This window comes from Anthonomus grandis, chromosome 12 (genome assembly GCF_022605725.1).
Source record: "Anthonomus grandis grandis chromosome 12, icAntGran1.3, whole genome shotgun sequence".
NCBI lineage: Eukaryota > Metazoa > Arthropoda > Insecta > Coleoptera > Curculionidae > Anthonomus > Anthonomus grandis.
In genome coordinates, this window is record NC_065557.1 from 2,719,008 (window position 1) to 2,744,096 (window position 25,089).

At 33.8% G+C, this 25,089-nt stretch overlaps 1 protein-coding gene across 1 annotated transcript; it reads left to right on the plus strand.

The window, feature by feature from the left end:
- Positions 1-2,772: 2,772 nt before the first annotated feature.
- Positions 2,773-21,659, plus strand: LOC126742727 (RNA polymerase II subunit A C-terminal domain phosphatase). The gene is made up of 8 exons (XM_050449510.1): positions 2,773-3,023; positions 3,430-3,589; positions 3,640-3,818; positions 3,883-4,074; positions 9,792-10,390; positions 17,114-17,586; positions 17,680-17,926; positions 21,070-21,659. Exons 1-8 carry the CDS (start codon positions 2,803-2,805, stop codon positions 21,354-21,356), a joined length of 2,358 nt encoding a protein of 785 aa, XP_050305467.1. The 5' UTR covers positions 2,773-2,802; the 3' UTR covers positions 21,357-21,659.
- Positions 21,660-25,089: the final 3,430 nt, after the last annotated feature.

A 25,089-nucleotide genomic window follows, 5' to 3' on the forward strand; every position in this document is an offset into this window, starting at 1 on the left:
ATTTTGAGTAGATTAGAGCAAATTATTGAACTTGGTATCACTTACTTTGATTCTGAACTTACATTTGTTACACACTTCAACAACATGGTCAAGTCCCCTCTAAGAAGTCTTGGGTTCATAATTAGAAATTCTCAGAGTTTTACTTCGGAATCTACATTAAGACTGCCTTTCTGTTGCTTTGTGAGATCATAACCGGAATTTGGCTGCATTATATGGAACCCGCTCTATCAGAACATATTGGTCTCCTTGAATCTGTTCAGCGTAGATTTGCTAAGTACTTAAGACGTCCTTAAAACGTGCGAGAAAATGGATATTGCATTTATTTGTTTGCCAAGCAATGCGACCCATGTCATGCAGCCATTAGACGTCGCATTTTATTCTCCACTTAAGAAATATTGGCGCGAAATTCTGACAACGTGGAAGAAAGGCCAAGGGCGGAAAATGACTACACTCTCAAAAGATGTATTCCCTAGATTGCTTGCACAGCTCCATAACAAGATTGAAGAGAATGGCAAAGGAAGGCAAAATTTAATCTCCGGATTTGCCAAAACTGGATTGCACCCTTTAAATCCTGCGCAACCAAAGGAAAGATTACCTGCATCGTCTACCACAGGTACAGATTCTAATATTTTAGATTCAAGCATTTCGAGTTCAGTTTTGGATGTCCTAAAAGAAATGCGTATGGGTAGTTGTGAGCAGCGTAAAGCACCGCGTCGCAAGAAGCTTACTGTAAAAGCAGGAAAAAGTGTTTCTACATCTAATTTGTACCCGTCTACTAGTAGAAATGTTTCTGAAATAAGTTCATGCGAATCATCAGATGATGAAGAAGACCAGCTACAAAATATTGACGATGAAGACCTTCCCTGTTTTAATTTGAAAAAACCTGATAAAGAAATCCAACCAGAAGAACATGATGATGAAAATCAGCAAGAAATAAGTGACGATGATGACCATCCTCTTATAAACTTTAGTAATCTTAAGGTCAATGATTGGGAGTTGTTCGATACTCGGCAACAATTTCAAGCCAATGTTATATAGGACAAATAAAATCCGTTACCCTGCTAAACGGGGAACGGGTTTTCAAAACATCGTTTTTATAAGAATCCTCCAAAACGGAAAGATTTTTATCTCCTCCTAAGTTAGATGAAGACGAGGTAACAACCGAAATGATTATCATGATACTCAGCCCTCCTAAGATTGAAGGTTCAGGGACCAGGCAATTTTTTACCTTTTCGGATAATGTTTCAGAACTAAACATAAAATAACCATATAGTTACCACTGTTTGTAACCTTCAAGAAACCTTTGTTACCTTCAAACCAGAGTTATTTTTAAGTTGTTTTTTTTCTGTTTGATCATTTTTTAGAGTTATCTACTTTATGTTTTTTTGTTTACATATTTTAATTGTAATTTGAAATGTTGCAAGAAATATTTTTTGTTTTGTATATTTTTTTTATATGTTAACATGTTTTTTATTTTTTTAAAAATGTTTTTTTGTTTTCCAAATATCCCCTTTAGTGGATAAATGATGATTTATGCAATTTTAAGTCATATTCTCAAAAAGCCCCACCCTAGGGGGCAATTTGAGAAGGCCCTAAAAAAAATTTTTTACGGCTCCCAAAAGAGGAAGCCGTTAGTCAAATATAAGAAATAGATACCTCTATCATAGGTCTTTCCAACGCCATTACAAAATTGATCAAGCTTACTTTTGTCTTATAGATATCGCTCAAAAACCTCAAAAAAATTCTCAAATAGCCCCATTCTACGGTATTTGCCCTTCAGGCAGGATGGCATATATCCAGCAAGAAGTTTTGATCATCGGCAACTATTGGAACGCTTCAATCTACATCCATTACATCTCAGAAAAATGATCTTCTCTGTAAAATTGCTGCATGGGTTATTGAATGGATGAATTGATAGTCCTGTACTTCTTTCTGGTGTACGTTTCATGGTACCTAGGCTTAATGCTAGACATCCCCTAACATTCTTTCTGCCAAGGCCTCATACTAACATCCTGCTATTGAAATCGCCGCTATATACAATATTATGTGCTTTATTTAATCGGATATGTCACATATGTGATCTAAATTTCTCTACGGTTCATGTGATTGTCGAGATCTTGGTGGATCATTACTCTTGGGATTAAGACCCATGCATTTAAGTTATAGTTAGGTATATTGCAGTTAATGTTTTTGAATATATGATTATGTTAGTTCTTGTTAAACTAATTGAGTTTTTATATTATATTAATAGTTATTTGTTTTAATTTTTTGGATAATTCATGAGATTGTAACTTTTCTTTTCTCTTTCAAGGTTTGTTTTGTGTTTTTGTTTCTTTAAACTTTTTCTTTTTGTTGTCTGTTGGAATAAAAGACTTATTATTATTATTATTATTTTTAGAGCCAATTTTTGGGTTTCAAAAACGAGGTCGAAAAATGACTTTTTCCGAATTTTCGTGCATAAGTGCTCTCATTCCCTTAGGTCTGCTCGAATCCGTTAATCGTTAATCCCTATTTTTAGGATCCGATAAATTTCAGTATCCTCTATATAATTCAATCAAGGCAAGTTACTTCTCTTCAGTCCACATGACAAGAAAATATTAATAATACTAAAAATAGTTTATTTATATTAAATTTGGCGTGTCGCAGTCGCCTCGCGCCTAAAAATTTTAATTTTCAATCAATATTCTGGTTTCAATCAACATCGGGTATCGAAAGGTAAACATCGACGGCAAAAACGTCGAACAAGAACGTCGATGTTTTAAAAAACGATAAACGTCGCCCGGCACTAGTTCTAAACAAAATATGGCGGACGTAGTGGCGGTTCCGATCCTGCAAACCCAAACAAAACCGATAAAAATCGTAAAATGGAAAGTGCGAAAGGGAAGCGCCTTTCCCGTGGGAAGGATCCTGCTCATTTATCAATTTGCCGACGAGGAAAAACCGGAACAGAAGAAATTAAAGGCCACCGCGGCCGGAATCGTGCACAAAATTGTGGCGAAAGAGGGAAAAACCGTTCTGCCTGGGTAGGACCCTTATTTAGTAAAGAAAACGCTTAAAATCCCCCTAAATCTATGCATTGATGCAATCAGTGTTGAATTGTCCCCAATAATCCTAAAAAAACCCTTTAAAACAATAGCCCTAGGATCAAAAAAATGTGAGGTTATGTATACTGCTTTCATTCACTTTATTATCAAATAATCACAATTTTTAATATAGTAGCATTCATAACGTAAAATGATCGACATAATCAAATATAAGTTCAAGTGAAACACCCTAAATTTTATCAAATTTAGATCACAATTAAAGATAAATAAAACAAAAGCACTTTCTCACCTTCACTAAAATGAACCTTACAAGTTATACATTTTAGTGCCCAGATAACTAAAATGCTTTCTCATACAACTGTTTAAATTACTTGTGAATCTGTAGGGAACCTCTTTTTGAAATGAACTCCTGCAGCCATCCCACAATAATGAACGACATGTGTGCCGAATGTGGTGAGGATCTACGTAAAGACGATGCGCCGCCAAAGTCTACAGCATCAGTGCCAATGATTCATGCCATACCAGAGTTAAAAGTCAGCGAAGAGGTTAGTCTGATGAATTCTTAATGTTTGAAGTGTTAAGTGTTTTTTTTTAGCAAGCCCAGAAACTGGGACAGGCCGACAACGATCGTCTTATCAAAGATAGAAAACTGGTGTTGCTCGTTGATTTAGATCAGACCTTAATTCATACCACTAACGATAACATACCGCCAAATATTAAAGATGTTTACCACTTTCAGCTGTATGGCCCAAAATCTCCCTGGTATCACACGAGGTGTGATATATGTGCTTTAAAAAAAAAAAAAAAAGGTATGTCTTATAAAATTATTTGTTTTTAGGTTAAGGCCCGGGACTCACAAATTCCTTAGCTCAATATGTGAATTCTATGAGCTCCACATTTGTACTTTCGGAGCCCGGAATTATGCCCATATGATTGCCATGTTTTTAGATCCGGAAGGCAAGTTCTTTGGCAGTAGAATCCTTAGCCGGGATGAGTGTTTTGATCCGACAAGCAAAAAAGCCAACTTAAGGTATGCACTTTTATTTATATATTTAATATGAAATCTGCTTATACTGTAATATATTAGAAATTTCAACTTTAGTGACAAGTATATAAAACCTCCATATCATGTCACTAAAAAACACACTAAGCAATGAAGAAAGAAGAATTAACAAAATTTGTCTTAGTTTTAGGTTAATTTTTTTTGGAAATTGTTGATATTTCAAGAAGGAATTTTAAGCTTAAAAAGTGACAATAACTGAGGACAGTCTTTAAAAGCATTTATTACTTTATGTAGGTAAAAAACACAAATTTAGTAGAATTTATTGTCATTATAGTGTAGGTAAATTTAAACTATTCCTCACCCACTGTATTTGTCTCTGTAATATCCACTTCTAAATGCAGCAATTATCAAGAATTTATTCTAATTTTTTCAAGTGTCTCAATGTAACAATTGCAAAATTGGGATCAAACAACTGACCCATACTTCAAAAACAAGGAAGCAATCAAGTATTTTGAATGTAAACATAGGTACAGTAAACACATTTCATCAGATAATGAGTTTAATCTACAATACCTAAATCCTTAATTTTCTCTAAGTGGACCCCATAATTGGCCTGATTGCTTCTTTGCAGCTTGATCTCTTACTAACATTTAAAAACATACATTTTAATTGTTTATATACATAAAAGTTTATAAATCACTAGTTGGGTTGATGAGGGCTCTATAGCCATGCTTTAAAAAATACATATAAATTAAAAATATTCTTAAAATTGTATATAAAAAAGATAGTATGAAACAGAATTTCTTTTCAATATATATATAAATATAAGATCCATGTCTGTGTTTACCATTTATAATTACATACCTGACTATCCAAATATTTTCTACACTGCTAGGACACGCAAGTGTCCAACACTTTCCCTTAGTGATATTAATTTGAATTTTAAGTTCATTAATTGAAGACCTTGGGGCAACAAGGATCTAAGCCACAAAACGTTAGTTTTGAGAATATCAATTTTTAAAACATTTTTTAAATCCTGAAAGCGGATTAATTATGTTAAATAAAAAAGACCTTTTGCAAAAAAAATAAAAATATGAAGAAAAGGTGGCTTGTACCCTTTTTCCTAAAAAAAAATCACGAAATACTTGTTTAACATCATATTTTTTTAAGTAAAATTTATTTTTATTATTTTTTTTAACGAAATTATTTATTTATACTAATTTAAAGTACATGTTATTTTGTTGTGAACATTTGGAATTTAATGGAATACAAAAAAAAAATTATATTTAATAAAAATTTATTGGTAGCAATGTTTGGAAAAAAAAAGTTCTAACTTCTAACAAGCGTAGTTGCAAAAAAAAAGCACATTAAAAATGTTTTTGTTAAATACATTAAAAAACTTAATCGTCGTCACTAAGATCGGAAAATTCAGCAATTTGTTCCACTTCATATTCCGAAGTACGTAGTTCTTGTCCTTGTGCCTCTGGCGTGGCACCGACTTCGTTATAAAATTCCATGTATACTGGGGGAATGTAAGGTAAAAGCTGGATCAGATTTTGTATTTTTTTAGGATGGAACAGGTCCGTTGTATTCTTGTTTTAAATCATTTAGATTTATTAATACTGCGTTTCTTTGACCCCTTTTTCCAATATTGCAGATTTTAAACTCTTCATTGAAGCAGTGTTTTATGAGCATTTCATTGTGATTTCTTTTATTAAATTTTGCACAACATATTTTGCTAAACTGAAGTTTTTCTTTTTCTTCGGTTAAAGTCTTTTTTGTAATCTGAGCTTGTAGTTCCTTAAAAGATAAAATATCTTTTTGCTTTATTTCAACCACTTTAAAAGGGTTAGTTCTTTTGCAGTTTTGAACAGCACTATACCAATTGGCTGGAACATAGGCACACTTCATGTAATGCCTTTTGTACTTCTAAATAATAGCAAAGTCACGATCACTTAGCAACTGGGTATGCCCAACTATGAGATACCTATGCTCAATACTTTCGAATATTCCATCTTTTACCAAATTTTGCCAAAGACACATTATGGACCAATTTTTATTTTGGCCAGTGCAATTATCTGAAAATACTATGAGTTTTTTTGCTTCACTTTTATTTTCTTTAATGTGCTTGTAGACAATGCTTGCAATTTCATCACTTCCACGTTTAGCAGTGTTTTCTGACCACATATACCCTTTTCCAGTTCCACAGTCATCCAGGTGATCCAGAATGTCTATGAAAGGTGAGATGTGGTAAACAGCGAAAAAGTGGACGTTTGACCCTTAAAACTGCATAAATGTCTATCGGCCATTTCAAGCATGTGGACGGGACAAATCACAAAATAGGATATGCGAAAAAAAATGTTGCCAATTTGTTACGTAATATTTCTTCACCAAAATTAGCAAATATATTCTTTATTAATTAGACAATATTTTAAAAAATATAAATGCAAGCAACATGTTTTTATAGTAGAGATAATAGCAATAAACGACGGTTGTGGACGGGACCGGAAAATTCCGTATCATTTATGTTACATAAAAAAACAACCAAAATTTCTGAAATGGTTGTTTTAAGAAAAAGGATATCGTTTTTCATTTTCAACAAAATACTAGTAAATCACATTAAATGATTAAGAAAGAATTTTTCTTTAGGAATTCGTAACTAAAAAATGATATTTATTGGTTGTGGACCGGACAAAAAACCTTAATAACTTTAGAATATTTTTTTATAATTTATTTTAGTATAAATAACAATATACTATGTAATACAACTAAATTAAAGGGAATGATGACGACGAATTAGTTCAACAATAAATAATTAATAATTATAATGTTTTGTTACAGATATCTTTCTTATATTGTTTTGATGGGTCTGACCAATTTCCAATATTTTTTCGGACACAGGCCTAAAAAAGTGGCATGATTGGAGCCCTGCGATGGGCAGGACACTTTCCCATCGAGCGGTTAACATGTTTTTGTTATCCTGAACCTTTTGGCTTGAAACGTAGATAAGATTTATATTGGTTTTACCATTAAGTGCATTAAAAAAGTCTTTGGAATTATTAATAAGTAGTTTTCTACTTTTCACCATTTCCCAGGCTACTCTTTTAAGCTTCCCTCCTACTCCGTCTACAGCCCCCTTCCCGTGAGAAATGGCAAAGAAATTCCAAAAGCCAGATATATCGAAATCTTCATGAAAATGACATAAATTCGATAGAGTAAAGTTATTTTTAAACTGTGCTGCACAGCCATCAGAAAATATCGATACAGTTCTCAAAGTACTATAGGCATTTCTTAACCAATGAACTATTTCTTTTAGAAATGCCCAGACTGCAAACTTATCATGTGATAACTCATCACTGATGATAGCAAACGAATGATGGGTATTTTTAGTCCAGGCTACTGCCGTAAATATTGTGACCTGTCTGTGACTACAGTGCGCACTTTGTATCTCGTCCTGACTTATACATGAGTAATTTTCTGCGAAGTCTACTTGCAGGACAACTTTTTCTTCATTTATATTATTTTTTTCTTTCTCAAAATTGCGTTCTTGTGTGGTTTTTACAAAGCAATGAACTTTAAATTTCTTCATAGATTTTTGCAGTTGATCCAAAGCAGCTTTTAAAGTGCCAGATACTTCTAATACTTGGGGTTTATGAAGATTGACTTGCCACCTTTTCCATTTTATTTCGGTCTCCAAATCGGTATTTAAAAGCACCAAAGCAAATTCAATATCGGTATCACAGTTTGGGCATAAATTATTCATACAGTCAAAATTATCTGTATCGCAACATATGGTTGAAAGTAATTCCTTGGAAGATTTTGGAAATTCATGTACATTTTTGCAAATAGCCTCAACCAAAAAATTAAAGTTCGCATGGTACTTGCAAACGCAAACGTCGTGAGGCATTTGGGAACTTAGCAAGACATGTTTGGGTCGATATTCGTAAAATTTTGTTAGTTTAACATCGAATTCGGGATTTTCATGTATAAACAACTGATAAGCTTCCTTTACAGTAACAGTCATGTGCCGCTTTTGCTTTTTTTCTTTGATTCCTGATTCATTTTTTAAAGCGATAACGTCTCTTTTCCCTGGCGTCTGTCTACTTATCATATCCCTGGTGTAAAACCGTTCAACATTTTCCTTAAGTTGGCTTTCCAATTTGTTCCAAGGTGTTACTTTTTCTGCACAGACTAAACTTGTTTCTTTTGGAAATTCGGCATAAAAAAATTTCTTTAAAACCTCCTTTTTTTGCTCAGCACACTTCGGCAATATAGACTTAATTTTCTTTACCACCTTTCCCATCGATTGTGGCGTTTTAAATGAGCTGATATTATCTGATGATTGGATTTTCTCAACTTGCAACTCTTCCCTTTTTCTCTGACGATACAACCGTTTTCTTAATGTTTCCTGTCTTTTCTTTGCATTTATCATATCTTTCGTAAAAAAACCTTCCTGAATCAATCTCTTCTGCTTCTTTCTGCTGTCTCTTTTTCTTTTGGCATCCTTCTCTTTAAAACGCATGTGCTTCTCAACATTCTCTTTGAGCTTTCTTCTAAAATCTATAGATTTTTCTTTATTTGTCTTAGGTGCCATATTTTCTGTAAAAAAATATGGACTCATAAGTTGGGATAAGATTGACCGAGAAAAATTATCTTAAAATTAAATAATAGTAATAAATTTAAAAAAAAAAGTTTTTTTTTGGCTTCGTGGAGTATCAGCCCTCAGCGAATCGGTTGCGATATACATATCGATCACCAAAATTAAAAAAAACTTACTTAAAATAAGTACTTTGCAGCCCGTTTTGCATTGAAAATTAAATATTTTCGATATATATACATATATTAATAGGATCTTATTTTTATATATTTTTTAATGTATGGGTTGCGGACGGGACAATTTATTTATAAAGTTTTCTTGCAAAATAGTAACATGATACAAAAAAAATCTTTTACTATAATATTGCCCTAAATGCAAGTCAAGAAAAAATAAAATTGAAAGTTGAAACTTTTTATTATTTAGTGGGATATGCCTACTTTTCTAAGAATTTGGTTGTGGACGGGACAAAAAACCCTTATTATTACACTAAATAAAAAAAAATATCTACTTACTTTGATTACGAAATTAATATTCACCACAAAAAACTTGAAACCACTGACATTTACTCTGCCATGACAGCGTCTCAATGTATCACTTGTTTAAATCCATGGCCGACTATACAAAGTTACCTATTTTTTCCTAATACAGCCTGCTAATACAAACTTGAAAGTAATGAGTGTCCCATTTTTTTCGGATGTTATTTTTTATATATTTTTATAAGTTTCTATGACAATTAAATGACATTCAATAAATATATGGTTTAAAAATATACCTTAATGCATTTTCGTATTTTATAAAAAAAATCCAAATCGCTTGAAATGGCCGCTATCTGACTTCCAGAAATGATCTATAATCAGTGTGTAATAATTTTCCCCGTCTGTATTTGACCCAAATACGTAAGATAAGAAACAGTTCTAGGCTCTAAAATGTCTTTTTTTTCCTTGTATGTTGATCAATTTTGTTATCTATGCTAAGTTGATCTTTACAATAATATATACATAGTTTACGTTCGAAAAAACATATAAATGCTAATTGTTATCAAACTTACTGTTTAACAAATTTATTATTGTTCAAATAGTTTTATACCTCTCATAATTTATTTTATAATTATTATATAGAAAGTAAAGTAATAATTGTTTATTTTTAGTGCCCTATTTCCTTGTGGTGACGACATGGTGTGCATCATAGACGACAGGGAAGACGTCTGGTCTCACGCCTTAAATTTGATCCACGTGAAGCCCTATCACTTCTTTCAGCATACGGGGGATATTAATGCACCCCCTGGCCTTGATAAGCACGAGGCGGATGATAAGGAGGGAGTGGATTTGACTAAAATTGTAAAAAACAACAAGACTCCTAAAGAAAAACCTTCTGAAGCAACCGAAGTGGACTCTAAAGAGGATAAAGTAAACCCTAGTGAGAAAACTGATGAGGAGATGAATGAAAATGAGGTGGAAACAACTACAAAAAGTGAAGAAGCGGAAGAAATGGTTAAAACGGACACTACTACTAATGGGGAGTTATCTAAATCGGAAGAAGTAGAGTCCGAGGAGCACAATGGAAAGTTGAAAGCGGCCGAAAATGTGAAAAAACCCGCCACAGACGATGGACTGATTGAAATCGAGGATCCCGACGATTATCTCGTTTATTTGGAGGATGTTTTGAAGAGGATCCACAGGGCGTATTATGAGATGTACGACAAGATGGAGGCCGGCAAGATTCCCGACTTAAAAAAGGTTATTCCAAGTAAGTTTTTTTCCCGAAATAAATTATTTTATTAGTCGAGGCGATTGGGGTCAAATTGTTCTTTGAAGGTGAAATATACCCAAAAATTATCTTATGGAATATGTACATAAATGAAAACTTAAAATTGTCAATCTCTAGCAAAATTTGGGGTGGCTCTTGTATGTTGGCGGTTAGTTTTTTTAATTTGGAACAATTCAAAGTATGGCACTTAGAGAGATTCCTGTAGAAGGAAAACCGAAGAAATGAATTTAGTGCTTTGTATATCTTTGAATGTATTATTTTCCTTGTAAAAAATCAACATAAATTTATACTAAAACTATAACACATGAGACATTACCAACAAGAAATTAGCAAAATTAAAAAAGGAAAAAACAGCATTCCATTTTTTCAGAAATCTTTATTTAACATTGAATACTTAGCATTGAGCTTGAATTATAATATTATCTAAACTTATGATTTTCATTGCAATTTTAAATTGTTTTTCAATTATTTGTTTATTGAAAGTTTATGTATATTAACAATATTTTAATGTGCTTCTTACTTTTTATTATTTCTATATAGACATTTTTTTCACTTACTCAATTAAATTGTACTTTGACTTTTGACTATAATTAATTTAATTGTGCAATGATATATTGGAGTTTTATATTGTATGACTCTATATAATGATTAACTATTGCCTGGAAAACATTACCATTACACTGCAGAAATAAGGGTGATGCAAGAACATTCCATACTTTGCAGAATTTCTCAAGAACTTTAAGCTCCTCTAAAATGCAAAAACTCATGCAAAAGTTAACTCATTGTTTAGATTTACTATGTTTACAAATTTTTTAAATAGTCATCTATGAGCAAGAGATGGCGTAACTGTAAAAATATGCACTGGGTGTGAAATATATCCCAAAATTCTGTTACACTGGGAGAAAAATCCACAAAAACTACTGCCTGGAATAAATGATTATTTTATTCCAGGCATTTGGTGTTAAATTATACTTTGAGGGTGAAATATAGCCAGAAATGTCTTTTTACAAGGGGACAAAATCTTTAGAAACTAACCCCTGAAATCAATGATAAATTTATTTCAGGTAAGTGAGGTTGAATTCTACTTTGTCGATAACAATTATCCAGAAATAACGTTGCAGAGGCAGCAAGATACAATGAAACTACTGCTTGGAATAAATGATTTTATTAGTACTGGCAATCAGGTTTTATTGTACGTTAAGCGTGAAATATAGCCAAAAATACACAGAAACTTATGCCTGGAAGAAATTATTTATTTTATGCCACGCAGTTGGGGTTAAATTATTGCACTTTAAGTGTAAAATCATGCCAAGAGACAAGCTAAAGAAATTTCTGCTTGGATTAAATTAGGAATCGGTAATTATGTCATTCTTAAGAGAAATTCATGTTCAAGGTTCTGTTATTTAGATATCATTTAAAAAGATCCAAAGGCTGGTTCCCTATATTACCTACAATAAAATTATTTCAAATATGTGCTCTACGGCGACAAATGCCCTCGATAAGTCCCCAAAATAGTACTATTATTGTATTAATGAACAGTAAAGTAATGAGATGTTATTCATTTATTCATTCTAAACGTCACAATTGCAATTCTCTTGTTCGATCAACGATTAATCTTATCAAAGGACAGTTCTGATCACATCAATTTTTACCTCTCTGTTCTATATTTAAGATGTTTCTCAAAAACTACCCCTTTGGCTTAAAACTATATTAAACGAACTATTGAATAACGAGAACGTGGGTGTTAAATAAAATAGGGGAGAGTTCCCTTGAACTGGACATTTTTATTGGAATGGCTCTAGAGGCTAAACGATTCATTGAGAAATTGAAATATTTATATCAACACTTGTCGGAAAATCAGGCTTTATATTTCTACACTTAAAAGTTATAAAAAGATAAGTCAAGTGTCCGATTCATGAACAGGTTTCTATGAAACGGACGATTGTTCCCATGAAATGGACACTAGACGATTTTTATACGGTTTTCATAATTAACTGATTACAATACAGTATAAAAATTTAAAAACATTTGTAACAGAAACAATTTAACTTTCCCAGAACTCCACAAGAATTGTGAGCCCATTTCGTGCAAAGTTTGCACTGGAGCCATTCTTCTTTGCTGTTTTGATATTCACCTTAACAGATTGGACAAACCGAATTTTCCTTTTCTTCTTCTCGATCACATGAATCATCTTTATTCTTTTCCACCATTTCTTCACACAATTCTTCTAAGTTAGCAGGTATCGGAGACTCATCGTGTAGTGATATTTCCGAGGATATATCAGTATCAGAATCGTAATCATTTTTAGCAACTTTTGGTAACTTTATATTCATTTTAGTTTTCTTTGCTGATACTTTTGCTTTTTGAGAGCCTATATTTGGTTTTCGTTTCTTCGCCTTTTCCTCAAATGCTCTCATAAGTTCATCTTTTTCGGGAGTGTCAGTTATAACAGCCCTTTTTCCTTTTTTTCTTTTACTTCGGACTGATTTTCGTGACATTGCTTTCGTGACAGAACTTCAGGTGAAATTAGATTTAGTTCAGCTCGACCTTGTAATGTAATTGATCGATTTCAATTCTCCACACTTTTAGAACAGCAAGGTCTAGAATGGTCAGAGCTAGTTGAGGGGATAAATTCCAAACAGGTGCTGTTAAACTTGGCGGTCTGCCCACAGGAATTTGAAGTGCTCAAGTTAGAAGTTGACTGAGAAACTATGTTCAATCCTCCAACTTCAGATAAATCATTGGACTTCTCGTCTTGTTCTTGGATTTCTTTGTTGCAAGGATTTTGCCTGGCGGTTACAGATGATGCCAGAAAGTCGTCTTCAGTAAATATTGATGAATTAAATGGATATATTCCTGTTTTCAGAAAACTCTTACAAATATTGTTTATTGAAACAGATCACTATATGCAACATTAACAAATCCTGCAACTTCGTATAGACTAACAGTTTTGCCAGGATTTGAGACAAGCCAATTATTTAATGCCACTTTGTACCTTGCCTTAAAAGGGCCGTAAACTGTCACATCAAGTGGTTGCATACGATGACTGCAGTGGGGAGGGAGTGTTAAAATATTATTTTAATGAGGGGCAAATAAAAGTCTGAGAGAGAAATGGACTTCGTATAACTCTTTAAACTATGTGAGAAAACAATTAAGAAATTTTGCTTTTGTTTGAAAGAAAAATATATATTTTTTTAATCCCAGGCTGTTGACGTCCAATGTTTTGATGTTTTAGTAACATAAGTGTTTAAAAGACTGCCTCAGTTGTTTCTTCAAGTACAAAACTAGTTTTGCTTGTTCAACTACTTGGAAGAAAAATAAATTATTAATTCCAGGCAATTGAAGGTTTGATGTTTAAGTTTCTGATATCTAGGGAGTTTTTTTTATGAGGAAATTTGAAACAAAAGACATTTTCCCTTTCTACAGCAATTATCTTAAACAAGTAAGTTTTAATTTTTCAACTCCCTGGAAGAAAAAACAATTCCATTTCATTAAAGGTCAAATTTGATGTTCATCCGTCCGATATATAGAATTTTTCATTTTCAACTGCCTGGAATAAAAATGTGTGTTTTTTTTTTTAAATTCCAAACAGTTGTAAATCATCAGAAAACAAATTATACCTACTTATCTTATAACAAAATACTTTGTTTCTTATTGGCATGCCAATATTTTGGGGTCCAAGAATCAAAATTTTGATATTGATTTATATACTACTCCAAAGGCTTTTCTACTTTTTTTCGAAGAAATGACGTCAAAAGAATTTCGAATGAAAAGTTAAGAAAATGGAATTCTTATTCCAGAAGTATTTTATTCCTGTAGGAAAAGAACGAATATTGTCCTTTATTGGCACGCCAATATCTTGGGTTTCAGTCATTAACATTTTGATTTGTGGACTACTCTGCAGTCTTTTTTAAATAAATAACTAAAATCCGTTCACTAAAAGTCAAGAAAATTAAATTTTTATTCCATAAGTACATGTTCCAAGCCGCTCTCCCTACCTTCGTCACTGGCTCTTTGCTATTATCAATTTCATAAAAACGAAAGTTATTCATCCTTCTTATAAGTTTATCAGTCTGTGTCTTGGTTGTCTTTGACTCTCGGATTAGGGACATTTAACTTAACTTAATTTGTGTTAAAAATAAATCTGCTGTTAAATTATTTAACTATTATTTATGAGAGACCTCATATACTTACTTACTATATTAAAGTATTATTTTCTAGTTTATTTTATATAAATTAATCAGACCATTGTGCAAGGTCCAATGTCTTTAAAAGGTGATAAAGGGAATAGGGTCGGCTTTAAAATCATTCTAAATGAAACTTACTAATTAAATTAATAAGAATTTTATTAGAAAAGGTTAATAAGTACAAAAAATGCACAAATTTATATATTATTATTTTAAAATTAGCCTAGTGAAAACAGTGGTTAAATAATATTTATTTATAAAAGTATTTCCTACAACAACTATTTCCTATAAATTCAAATACTGTTTAATAACTTATTCTACCTTACTCTAAACCTAATTCTATTTCATTATCATTGTCTAAACTTACTATTAAGGGCTGAACATTGGTATTTATAGACACATTCATTTAATGTTGGAGAAGTATTATTTCTTCAATTCTACTTGATTCCATACAAGTTTAATGGGATTGAAAACATAATAATATCGAGGTAGACGCAACACTGTAGTACCATTGCGATTTTATTACACACCTACTCGTATTTATTTTAAAAGCTCTCAGTACTTCTAAAAGTTCTCGTTTTTGTCTCTTCCCAATGTATGTTGTTGTTATTTTGAATTTCTGCTTTAGTACTATTAGAACAAGATAACTTGAGTACTTGACCACTATAATATCTATAACAATAGTATTATTTTATGGAATATTTTTAAACGAATTTTCAAAAAGTTGGGAGTCAGTGTCTTGGTGGTAATCCAGGAAAGAATCTGATATATTTTTAGCTGAAAGTAGTAGAAAGTTTGGAACGAAGCCACTTTCTGAGCCTGCACGTTTTATTGTTATCCTCTTCCTTTTATTTTATTTAATCCCTAGATTGTCTTATAGTTGTTAAAACTCCAATATTGTTTGGTGTTTATTAATTGTCTTATAATTAAAACCTATTTTAGTTACATTTTTCTTAGGGTAACCACAGAAGGCATTGATTTTTCATCGTACATCTGATAAATTCCTAATAGATCTTAATAAAATAGAGACCCTAGATAGGTTCTTACAGACGTAGATATAATACTTACAGACCTAATATCACAAGTTTTAATTCGGACTAAACTTAGACATAAATATACCAGTCAAAAAATCAACGGTATATCTTCGAATCAATTATAAAGGGTGTCCCAATAGGCACCGCACGTTTTGAATTGCGCAACATTCTTTTGTTATCGCAGTATGTCAAAAAAAAACTGAAAAGAATAATGTAAACAGTTTGCAATTAGTAGCCATGGAACGATATACGGTCGAACAACGAATTATTATTGTTAAAACACACTACAAATATGGAGAATGTTTTGCGGAAACAGTTCGTAAATTGCAGGGCATTTTTGGTCGACACGATGCACCAAATCACACGACCGTCCAAAGACTAATTGATAAATTTGAACAAAATGGTTCTGTTGTGGATGTAAAAACACCAGTGCGTCACCGTACTAGCCGTTCTGTTGAAAATATTGCCGCAGTGCGTGAAAGTGTTGGAGAGAATCCGGGAACATTTATCCGTCATCGTGCACCGTAGTTGCACATTTCGAAGAGCACTACCCACCGAATTTTAGCAAAAGATCTTCATTTACACGCCTTTAAGATTCAATTGACCCAAGAATTAAAGCCAGTGGACCATGCGACGCGCCGTACATTTTCTTCTTGGGTATTGCAAAAACAACAAATGGATGTCGATTTCTCGAAAAAAATTTGTTTACCGATGAGGCTTTGATTGATACTTTGACCTTAATGGCTTTGTTAATAAACAAAATTGCCGAATTTGGGGCGAAAAAATCCTAGAGTAATTCATGAGAAGAAAATGCATCCATTAAGAGTCACTGTTTGGTGCGGACTTTGGACAGGTGGAGTAATTGGACCGTACTTCTTAGAGGACGAGGCTGAAAATGCAGTTACCGTGAACAGCGAACGCTATTTTAATATGCTCACTGAGTTTTTATGGCCTCAATTGGATGGTATGGATGCAGGCGGTATGTGGTACCAACAGGATGGTGCGACATGTCACACTACACGTGAAACAATTCAATTGTTGCAAAGAAAGTTTCCCGGTCGTGTCATTTGACGGAATGGAGACCAGAACTGGCCCGCAAGATCATGCGATTTAACGCCTTATGACTTTTTTCTTTGGGGTTTTTTAAAATCCCTCGTATACGCTAATAACCCAACAACAATTCCACAGTTGAGAAACGAAATTAGACGTATTATTAGCGAAACTGGGCCGCAATTATGTGAAAATGTAATTGAAAATTTCTCAAAACGAATAAGAGTCTGTCACGAAAGTCGAGGCGGTCATTTGCCAGATATTATTTTTCACGTTTAATTGCAGTGTATTAGCTTTACATTAAAATATAAATAACACTCGGTTTAAAATAAATTATGACTTTTATTTACCAATTAAAAGGTGCGCTCTTATTGGGACACCCTTTACCTTTGTAATGGTAAACAAATAACAGATTTTTTTGAAATTTCCAGACGTCAAATGTAAAGTGCTAAAAGGCACCAAACTGGTGTTCAGCGGCCTGGTACCAACCCACTACAAACTGGAACAATCGAAAGCGTATCAAGTGGCCCGCAGCCTCGGGGCGGAGGTACAAAACGACCTGGACGACGACACCACCCATTTGGTGGCGGTACGTCCGGGTACCGCCAAAGTGAACGCGGGCAGACGCAGGAAAAACTTGAAAATCGTCACGCCCGATTGGTTGTGGTGTTGCGCGGAACGATGGGAGCACGCGGACGAACGGATTTTCCCGTTGAACTCGAAAGGGTCGAAGAACCGACACCCGCCGCCCCACTGCAGTAGTCCGGAACACGTCCCGGATTATCCGGAGGAACACGAGACGCCCGGAATGCGGAAGCGACGTACTCCCAGCGGACGGTTTATGGACACGATCAATCCGTTGATGTCGTTTAGTACCGCGGATATTGCCGATATGGATAAAGAGGTGATCGATGTTAATAACGATTGTTGTTGTTGTTGTTGTTGAGGTGGCGGTTACGTTTTTGAATATTTCGACAAAAAAGGGAAAACGTTTTAGGTCGAAGATATTTTAGAAGATGACGAATCGGACGAAGATACGGAAAACGAGCAGGCACGCGCGCCTCCGGGTAATAATGAGGAGGAAGAGGAGGAAAACGATACGGACATGGAGGAAGTGAATTTTAAGCATATGATCGAAACGGAAATACTGGGGAAGTATAATACGCAGGAGGATGACGAACGGGAGTCAACCAACAAGGACGAGGATATTGAGGAAGAGGTTCCGAAAGCAGAAGAGGAGGAAGGTAGGTCATCAGTGGCGGTTGCTCCATAGGGCCGCGTGGCCGCGCGCCCCTCCAAGACAATGTGCAACACCAATTTTTTTTTACATTTTACATTGTGTTACTAAGTAAAAATTTAAACTAAAAAAAATCGTATCTAACCATCACATTCGCTCTTATCTCTAACTCTTCGTCCTCGTTGGCACGTGCGCACGTGAGAAGATTGAATCATATGGCTGGGCCGCGCGAAAACAGCGCCGCCCGCCTCGACATGTACCGATACTACCGATGTAGGATTTCGGCGGCGCGAGCATGCACGAGGCCCTGTAATATTCAGGTTGCATAAGGTCAATTAGGGCGCGGATTTTCTGCGGCCTGGTGTTTTTATTCTGCAAGGAAAGGCGCGTTTTAATCGGCAATTCGTTGTTAACGAGGTACTGTTTTGTCGATATTATCGATTTTTGTGTTAGTGGTATCGTTATACCTATTTGGCTTTAAGGATTTTTTTACGTTTTATGATGAATACTGTAGATAATATTATTGAAATCAATTTTGATAGACTGCCGTTGGCCGATAAGGTCAAAATTAAAGAACTGGGAAGGCCCTTGCCAAATTTAAATTTAACGCAAACTAGTACGCGTAAAGCCGAGAACAGATCTTTTACCCGACGATTTTCAAAGGATATTTATGAAAAAAATAAGTGGATATGTGGGTGTGAAATAAGAAATTTGTTATTCTGTTTCCCGTGTCTGTTGTTTTTTAAAGCTGACTCTAGAATGGACTCCAACTGGGCAAGGAAAGGAATCAGTGATTTACACCATCTTCCTGAGAAAATGAGAAAACATGAATCTTCTCGTGACCACATCAATTCTTGCACTGCTTTAGCTATACTCGGTAAGGTTAATATTATGACACAGTTAAGCTCTGCTTACAGAGAAAGTATTATTTTACATAATAATAAGGTCGAGAAAAATCGTCATATTTTAAAAAGGATAATTAGTTGTGTAAAATTTTGTAGTGCTTTTGAACTAGCACTTAGAGGTCATGATGAAAGAGAATCCTCAGAAAATCAAGGAATATTTAAAGAGCTAATTAACTTTACTGCAGAGCTCGACAATACATTAAAGGAACACTTGCGTACGGCTACTGTTTTTAAAGGGACCTCAAATATTATCCAAAACGAAATTCTCGATAGTATGTTACAAGTATGTAGAGAAGAAATTTGCAAGCAAATTAAAAATGCTGACTATTTATCAATCCAATGCGACGAAACCACCGATGTCTCGAATTATTGTCAAATGGTGTTAATATTAAGGTATTTTTATGAAGGATCTATCCGTGAACATTTCTGGGGTTTTTTAAGGGTTACAGATAAAACAGCCACTGGATTAAAAACATGCATAGAAGATCAAATTGATCCCCTAGTTTTAAAAACTCCTCAAAAATTGATAGCACAAACTTATGATGGTGCAAATGTTATGAGCGGCTTGAACAACGGTGTTCAAGCTCAAATTAAAAAAAAATACCCAAATGCTCATTTCATTCATTGTTATGCCCATCAATTAAACCTAATAATGCAGAAATCGGCATCACAAAACGCTAAAGTTCGCGTGTTCTTTAGTAATCTCGCAGCAATACCCGTTTTTTTTCAAACTCATCTCATCGGTGTGACGTTTTACAAGAAATCATAAATAAAAGATTACCAAGAGCGGTTGTTACTAGATGGAACTATAATATTCGCACAGTTAATTTTGTTTATGAAAATCCCGAAAAACTTATAGAAGTGTTTGAAGAAATTGAAAGTAGGTGTGAAAAAAGCGTTACGTCAAATGAAGCTTCCGGTCTACGAAGAGCATTGGAAGATCCAGAATTTGTATTTTGTTTAACACTTTTTCACAGAATTTTACCACACGTTGACATACTGTACAATCAGCTTCAATCTAAAAATAAAGACAGCGTTCAGTTGCAAAAAGAATTGTTAATTTTTGAGAAAAATATTTCTAATATCCGAAATGAAACTGATTCGATTCAAAAGATTGTCGAATCCGAATTTCCTACGCCTAAGAGAAGACGAACCGATGATAATTTTCGAAGTGTTATTGCCAAAGAAATTTGTGATACAATTACAACTCAAATGAAGGATCGTTTTTCCTATCGGGGTCATTTGCAAGCCGCTTACCTGTTTAATACAGAAAAATATTCAGAATTTTCAAAAAAGTTTCCTGTAGCAGTTTTAGATGATGTAGCTTCATTTTATCCAATGCTGACCAAATCAAGGCTAAGAACAGAATTAGAGGTAATCTATTCGAGAGATGATTTAAAAGAAATTGTTGGAGCAATGAATCTTCTTTCATTTATCATGGACAATACCCTTCATGAGACGTTTATTGAAACGTCAAAAATATTAAAAATTATCGTGACAACTCCAATGACCACGGCAGAAGCAGAACGTACTTTTTCTACGCTTAAACGCATAAAGACATTTTTGCGAAATACCATGCTTAATGATAGACTAAATGCTCTGGCTACGATGTCCATTAATCGAAATTTGGTGCATGAAATAAATAATTTTGATGACAAAGTATTAGAAAAATTTATTTCCATGAAGGACCGTAGAGCGGATTTCTGTTTTAAAAAATAGCTCCTCTCGCTTGTTTATAATGTGTAAATATGTTATTATAATATAATAAAATGATCTCGAAATTAGTATTCTAAAATATACCTAAACATAACAATAATCCATGTGAATAGTAAATACTTACCTTATTTTTATGGTTCCTTTTTCGTACTAAGAAAATGCCTTTATTCTTAGTGAACTGACTTATATGATATTAAAAGACTACTCTGATATTACAGTTTTTTTTTTCGTTGAGTTCAATCAATCCTGGATTCAATTAAGGTAAAAGAGATAGGTAAACTTTTATTCAAAACGTGCCATTGTTTTCGTTTTTTTTGTTTCTTATGATATCATTATTAAAAAAAAGAGACCATTTTTTAACGAGTTTTAGGCGTGGCGTTGCAAAAATTTATTTTTTTACTGTGCCCCTCCTGGCACAAACCTCACGACACGCCACTGTAGGTCATGTGTCATCGGGTCATATTTGAACGCGTTTTCGTTTTGTTTAGAATTTGAATTTAACCTTACAGTCCTTTTCCCTATCTATTAGTTGCAGACCGAACCGAGTGTCAATCCATACGTATTCAACGGAAAAAGCCGCGAATTTCGAAAAAACGCAAACGTCTCCCCCTGGACGCCGAAGGGGACAACAGCCAAGAAGAAGAGTTTCCCAGCGAGAAGTTCCGTAGGGGCGAAGACTGTTCGGACGAACTGGATAATCCGGATCGGGACTCCGATGACGTAGACAGCAGCAGTTTCTCGGCCCCGCCCTCTTCCGACGAGGAGGAGTGGAACATGATGGGGGCGGAGCTTGAGAGGGAGTTTTTGTTAGATTAATTCGGAGTGAGGGATATCAGGGGAGACAGTCTTTAAAAAAAAATTACAGTACAAATAAAACTGTACAATCTTAGTTATTGTTGTTACTGAAAGGAATTAAAGCTGTACAAATGTTTGTTAATCCAATTTTTTTTTATTGTCGAAGAGTTTTATATAATGCAATGTGTCACCTTTTTTTTTTTTAATTGAGTAAAAGTGTTTATAGTCTATTTAATTGAAAATTAACCGTTATGTGATATATTTTTGTATGACTGGTATGTTATTAGACTGTTCTTATTTCGAAATTAAAATAGTTCAAACGGTTTTAGTGAGTTTTTTTTATTATGGTAACCTTAGTTTAATTTTCAAGGTCAAGGCCACTTTCATTTGAAACTACAGCTCCATGGTAATTGTTTAAGCATTTCACCTTGAATTGATCTTTTCAAGTTCAAAAAAAGAAAACTTGGAATAGAAGGTCGCATGGTAAGGTATTCGCTATTATCAGTATTATATTGACACACATTTTATTGCTTTGCATCATTCAATGGTTTCAATAAGTTAAAATATCCAAAAAAGCGTAAAGTTAACTCTAAATAAGTATTATAATAATTAATATTGAATGTTTTGTTGTGACAAAGAACACTGTTACATAACTAATACATATAGAATATATGAGGCTACGAGTGCAAAAACGGACTAACCCCAATATTATTAAATGCTAAAAAATAGGTTTAAAAAAAAAACGAAAATGTAAGTGCGCAAAACCCTTTTAAAAGGACATTTTTGTAGTTCGAATTAATTGAATGTTCTCGAGTGTTACTTAAATTTGCGGAATTTGTTTTAAATTTTTGGATATGGCTAATATTCGATTTTTCTATGTGGGTTAGTCCACTCTGCATTTAAAATAGATTGGGTTTTTTAATGGGTTACTATAATATACGTCAAAAATTTTATTACTCGTATTGTCACGCGAATAAACAAAAAAAATAGAAACTTAATTTTTTTATTAAGAGGGTAAAGTTTCTTCTTCCTCAATTGGGCCAATTACTTCACCTACAGTTGCTTGAACGGATGACCTCAGATTTTTATAAAAATATTGATATATAGGAGGGATGAATTCCATTAACTCAAGGAGATCTTTGTTTTTAGCTTCATTAATGGCATTACCATTTGGATATAAAAGGGGCAGATCCTTAATTTCTTTGGAAACAGATTTCGTTTTTTTAAGATCTACTGTGTTAAAATAAACCTCTTCTCCTCTTCACTATTCAAGTACTTATACTGAATAGTATTGGGAAAATCTTTTCTAAACCATGACCATTGGATTTTGAGCCACTCCACCTTTGTTTTTGTTTTAGACACTTTTCTGTTTATTATGTTACTTTCAAATTCCTTAGTAGAAAAAAATCTTGACTTATCCATTTCTATTATGGTAAAGGGATTTTTTTCTAGCATGTCTTATAACTGTATGCCAGTCTTGAGGTATAAAGATATGTGGATGGAATTTCTTTTCTTTTTCTATAATTCCGAAATCTTGGTCGCATGGTAAATAGGAACGACCACTTACAAGGAATTTATGATCTATGTCTTCCACACTAAATAATGGAGATGCATTAATATAGTTACATATCAATGACATTTTTACCACCACATTGGTCAGAATACATAATAAGTCTTTTCGATGTAACATAAAAAACAAGATCCCACCTCTTGCGGCCCCCTGCAGGCAATACTTTCATCCCATACAAACATGAACGAATTATTGGTTCCCATTTCATGTATATTGAAGCAGTAAGTCCATAACTGTCTTTTATAGTAACAAATGCCTGTGGTAAGTACAGGTGTAGGAAGAGTCTTCATTAGATCATAACATATGACCGCTGCGTTTCCACTTTTTGCCAGTTCAGTGTCTTTTCTTAGGGTGAGCCTTCCTTTGGTGAGGTTCCTTCTCAACTTCTAGTTGTTGCTTCACTTCATTGTCGGCTGCTTTAATTGTAATCTTAAATAAATCGCGTTTTTTGCAAGACTCGGTTATCGGCGGATGAAAGTCTAGGTTGAATTATTTATTAAAAGTCTCTCGAAAAACAAAATAGGACAGAGGATTCTTTACTTCATCTTTCTATAACAAGTACATTGTACCAAGGCCCAAATCTGGCGATAAATATTTTCTGTGGCAGCTTTTTTCCCTGCTATAATGAGATTCATAACAAGGAAATATTTCAGTAAATAAACTCATCTTTTTTTACCTCGGCTGTTTTGTTATGTGGTGGATGTTTGCCCCGCTTGGCACATGGTGGTGGTGTTCCTACAGATTTAAATTTTAGAAGTCTATCCAATCTCCCAGCAGAAACTTGAAAGACTGCTTGAAAAAACGGTTTGCACACTTTTGCTCTACACCTTCCTTAGTGGGTAAATAATAAAGCCGGGTTTTTTCCCTCTTAGATTCTGGATTCTGGGTATAGGTACGTAACTTACCTACAACTTTAATCAAGGCAAACAAGTAGGCAGTTTGCAAGTCAAAGGCATAGAAATTCTTATGCAGTACCATTTGTCGTTCTACTGTTATCAAAACTGAGCATCTAGCTTTACACGTGTATTCAATTTGATGGAACAGTTTTGCCAGATTTGGTTATGTACTCTCGTCCAGCACATCTTCTCTTTTTGTTTAAGTTTCTTTTCCATTTTTCAGGACTACGTATACGCTTTTTTGGGTTAGAAGTATGGGGTAATACCCCTGCTGGCGCTGGTTCGGCTTCATTAAAATTCGTTTCTTTACCACCTTCGTCTTCTTCCCCATGCCTATTAGATGCCTCTAATTTTATTTTCATAAAATAAAAACACGTACACCTACCAAAGTAAATGTGAAACTATATTATGATATTCTATAATCAAGGAAAAAGTGTACTTTTTTCTATTACAATTCCATCGATATAATGCTCCTTATCTATTCTATAGCAAATATAATGGTAATGTTTTTAAATAAGGAACACTACTCTGTAAAGGTAGAACATTTTGTATCACAGATCTGCGTTTGTGCTTCCTACGAAACATAGATACAATGTTAAAAAAAGTTAATGTGTTTTATATTTGTGATATCTTCGTTACAAAATTTGGTCAGGTGGGATCTGAAGCGAAATCTTGCCTTTACTTAGTCTCAAAAATTCAAACTTAAATCTGCTCTATTCAAACATAAAAATTTTATGTAATTTTATACCGTGCACTCACGACTAAAGGAACAAACTCATTTAAAATCCAGATGTTAAAAATGTATACAATATTTACTACAACCGGTGTTCAATTTGTGGTCCAATTACTTCAATGCACTTTTGAAGTCGATAAATAACTTCTATACTTAATTGCACATTTGCGGATCGATTAGTCGAAATCTTTGCTTTGAATCATCAGCATTATTTGGCCTATTCACAGAAGAAACTTTCTAATAGCCCTATATGCGACAATATCTAATGGAGTTTTATCCGGTGAACTTGATGGCCACTAAATCCCATCTTGTTGAAACCACAGATTTAACTAGCTAACGCAAGTTGCGTTAGCTAGTTAAATCTGTGTTGAAACCATATATTTCGTTACTAGGTATGTCAGCCTCTTGCGGATCAGGGAACGTCTCCAAAAACAATCAAATGCATTTTATTAAAAAATGATGTGTAAAGTGACAACTACTATGACAATTATTTTACTCATAAATGAATGACAATCTATGATCACGTAGATTATTCGAAATTATATGAAAAGTTAA

What these genes read in the sequence shown, in the direction of transcription:
- LOC126742727 (XM_050449510.1), top strand. Translation starts at nt 2,803, where the DNA reads ATGGCGGACGTAGTGGCGGTTCCGATCCTGCAAACCCAAACAAAACCG. An exon ending in AGCAAAAAAGCCAACTTAAG is followed by an intron (nt 4,075 to 9,791) that starts GTATGCACTTTT and finishes GTTTATTTTTAG; the next exon opens with TGCCCTATTTCCTTGTGGTG. An exon ending in CTTAAAAAAGGTTATTCCAA is followed by an intron (nt 10,391 to 17,113) that starts GTAAGTTTTTTT and finishes TGAAATTTCCAG; the next exon opens with ACGTCAAATGTAAAGTGCTA.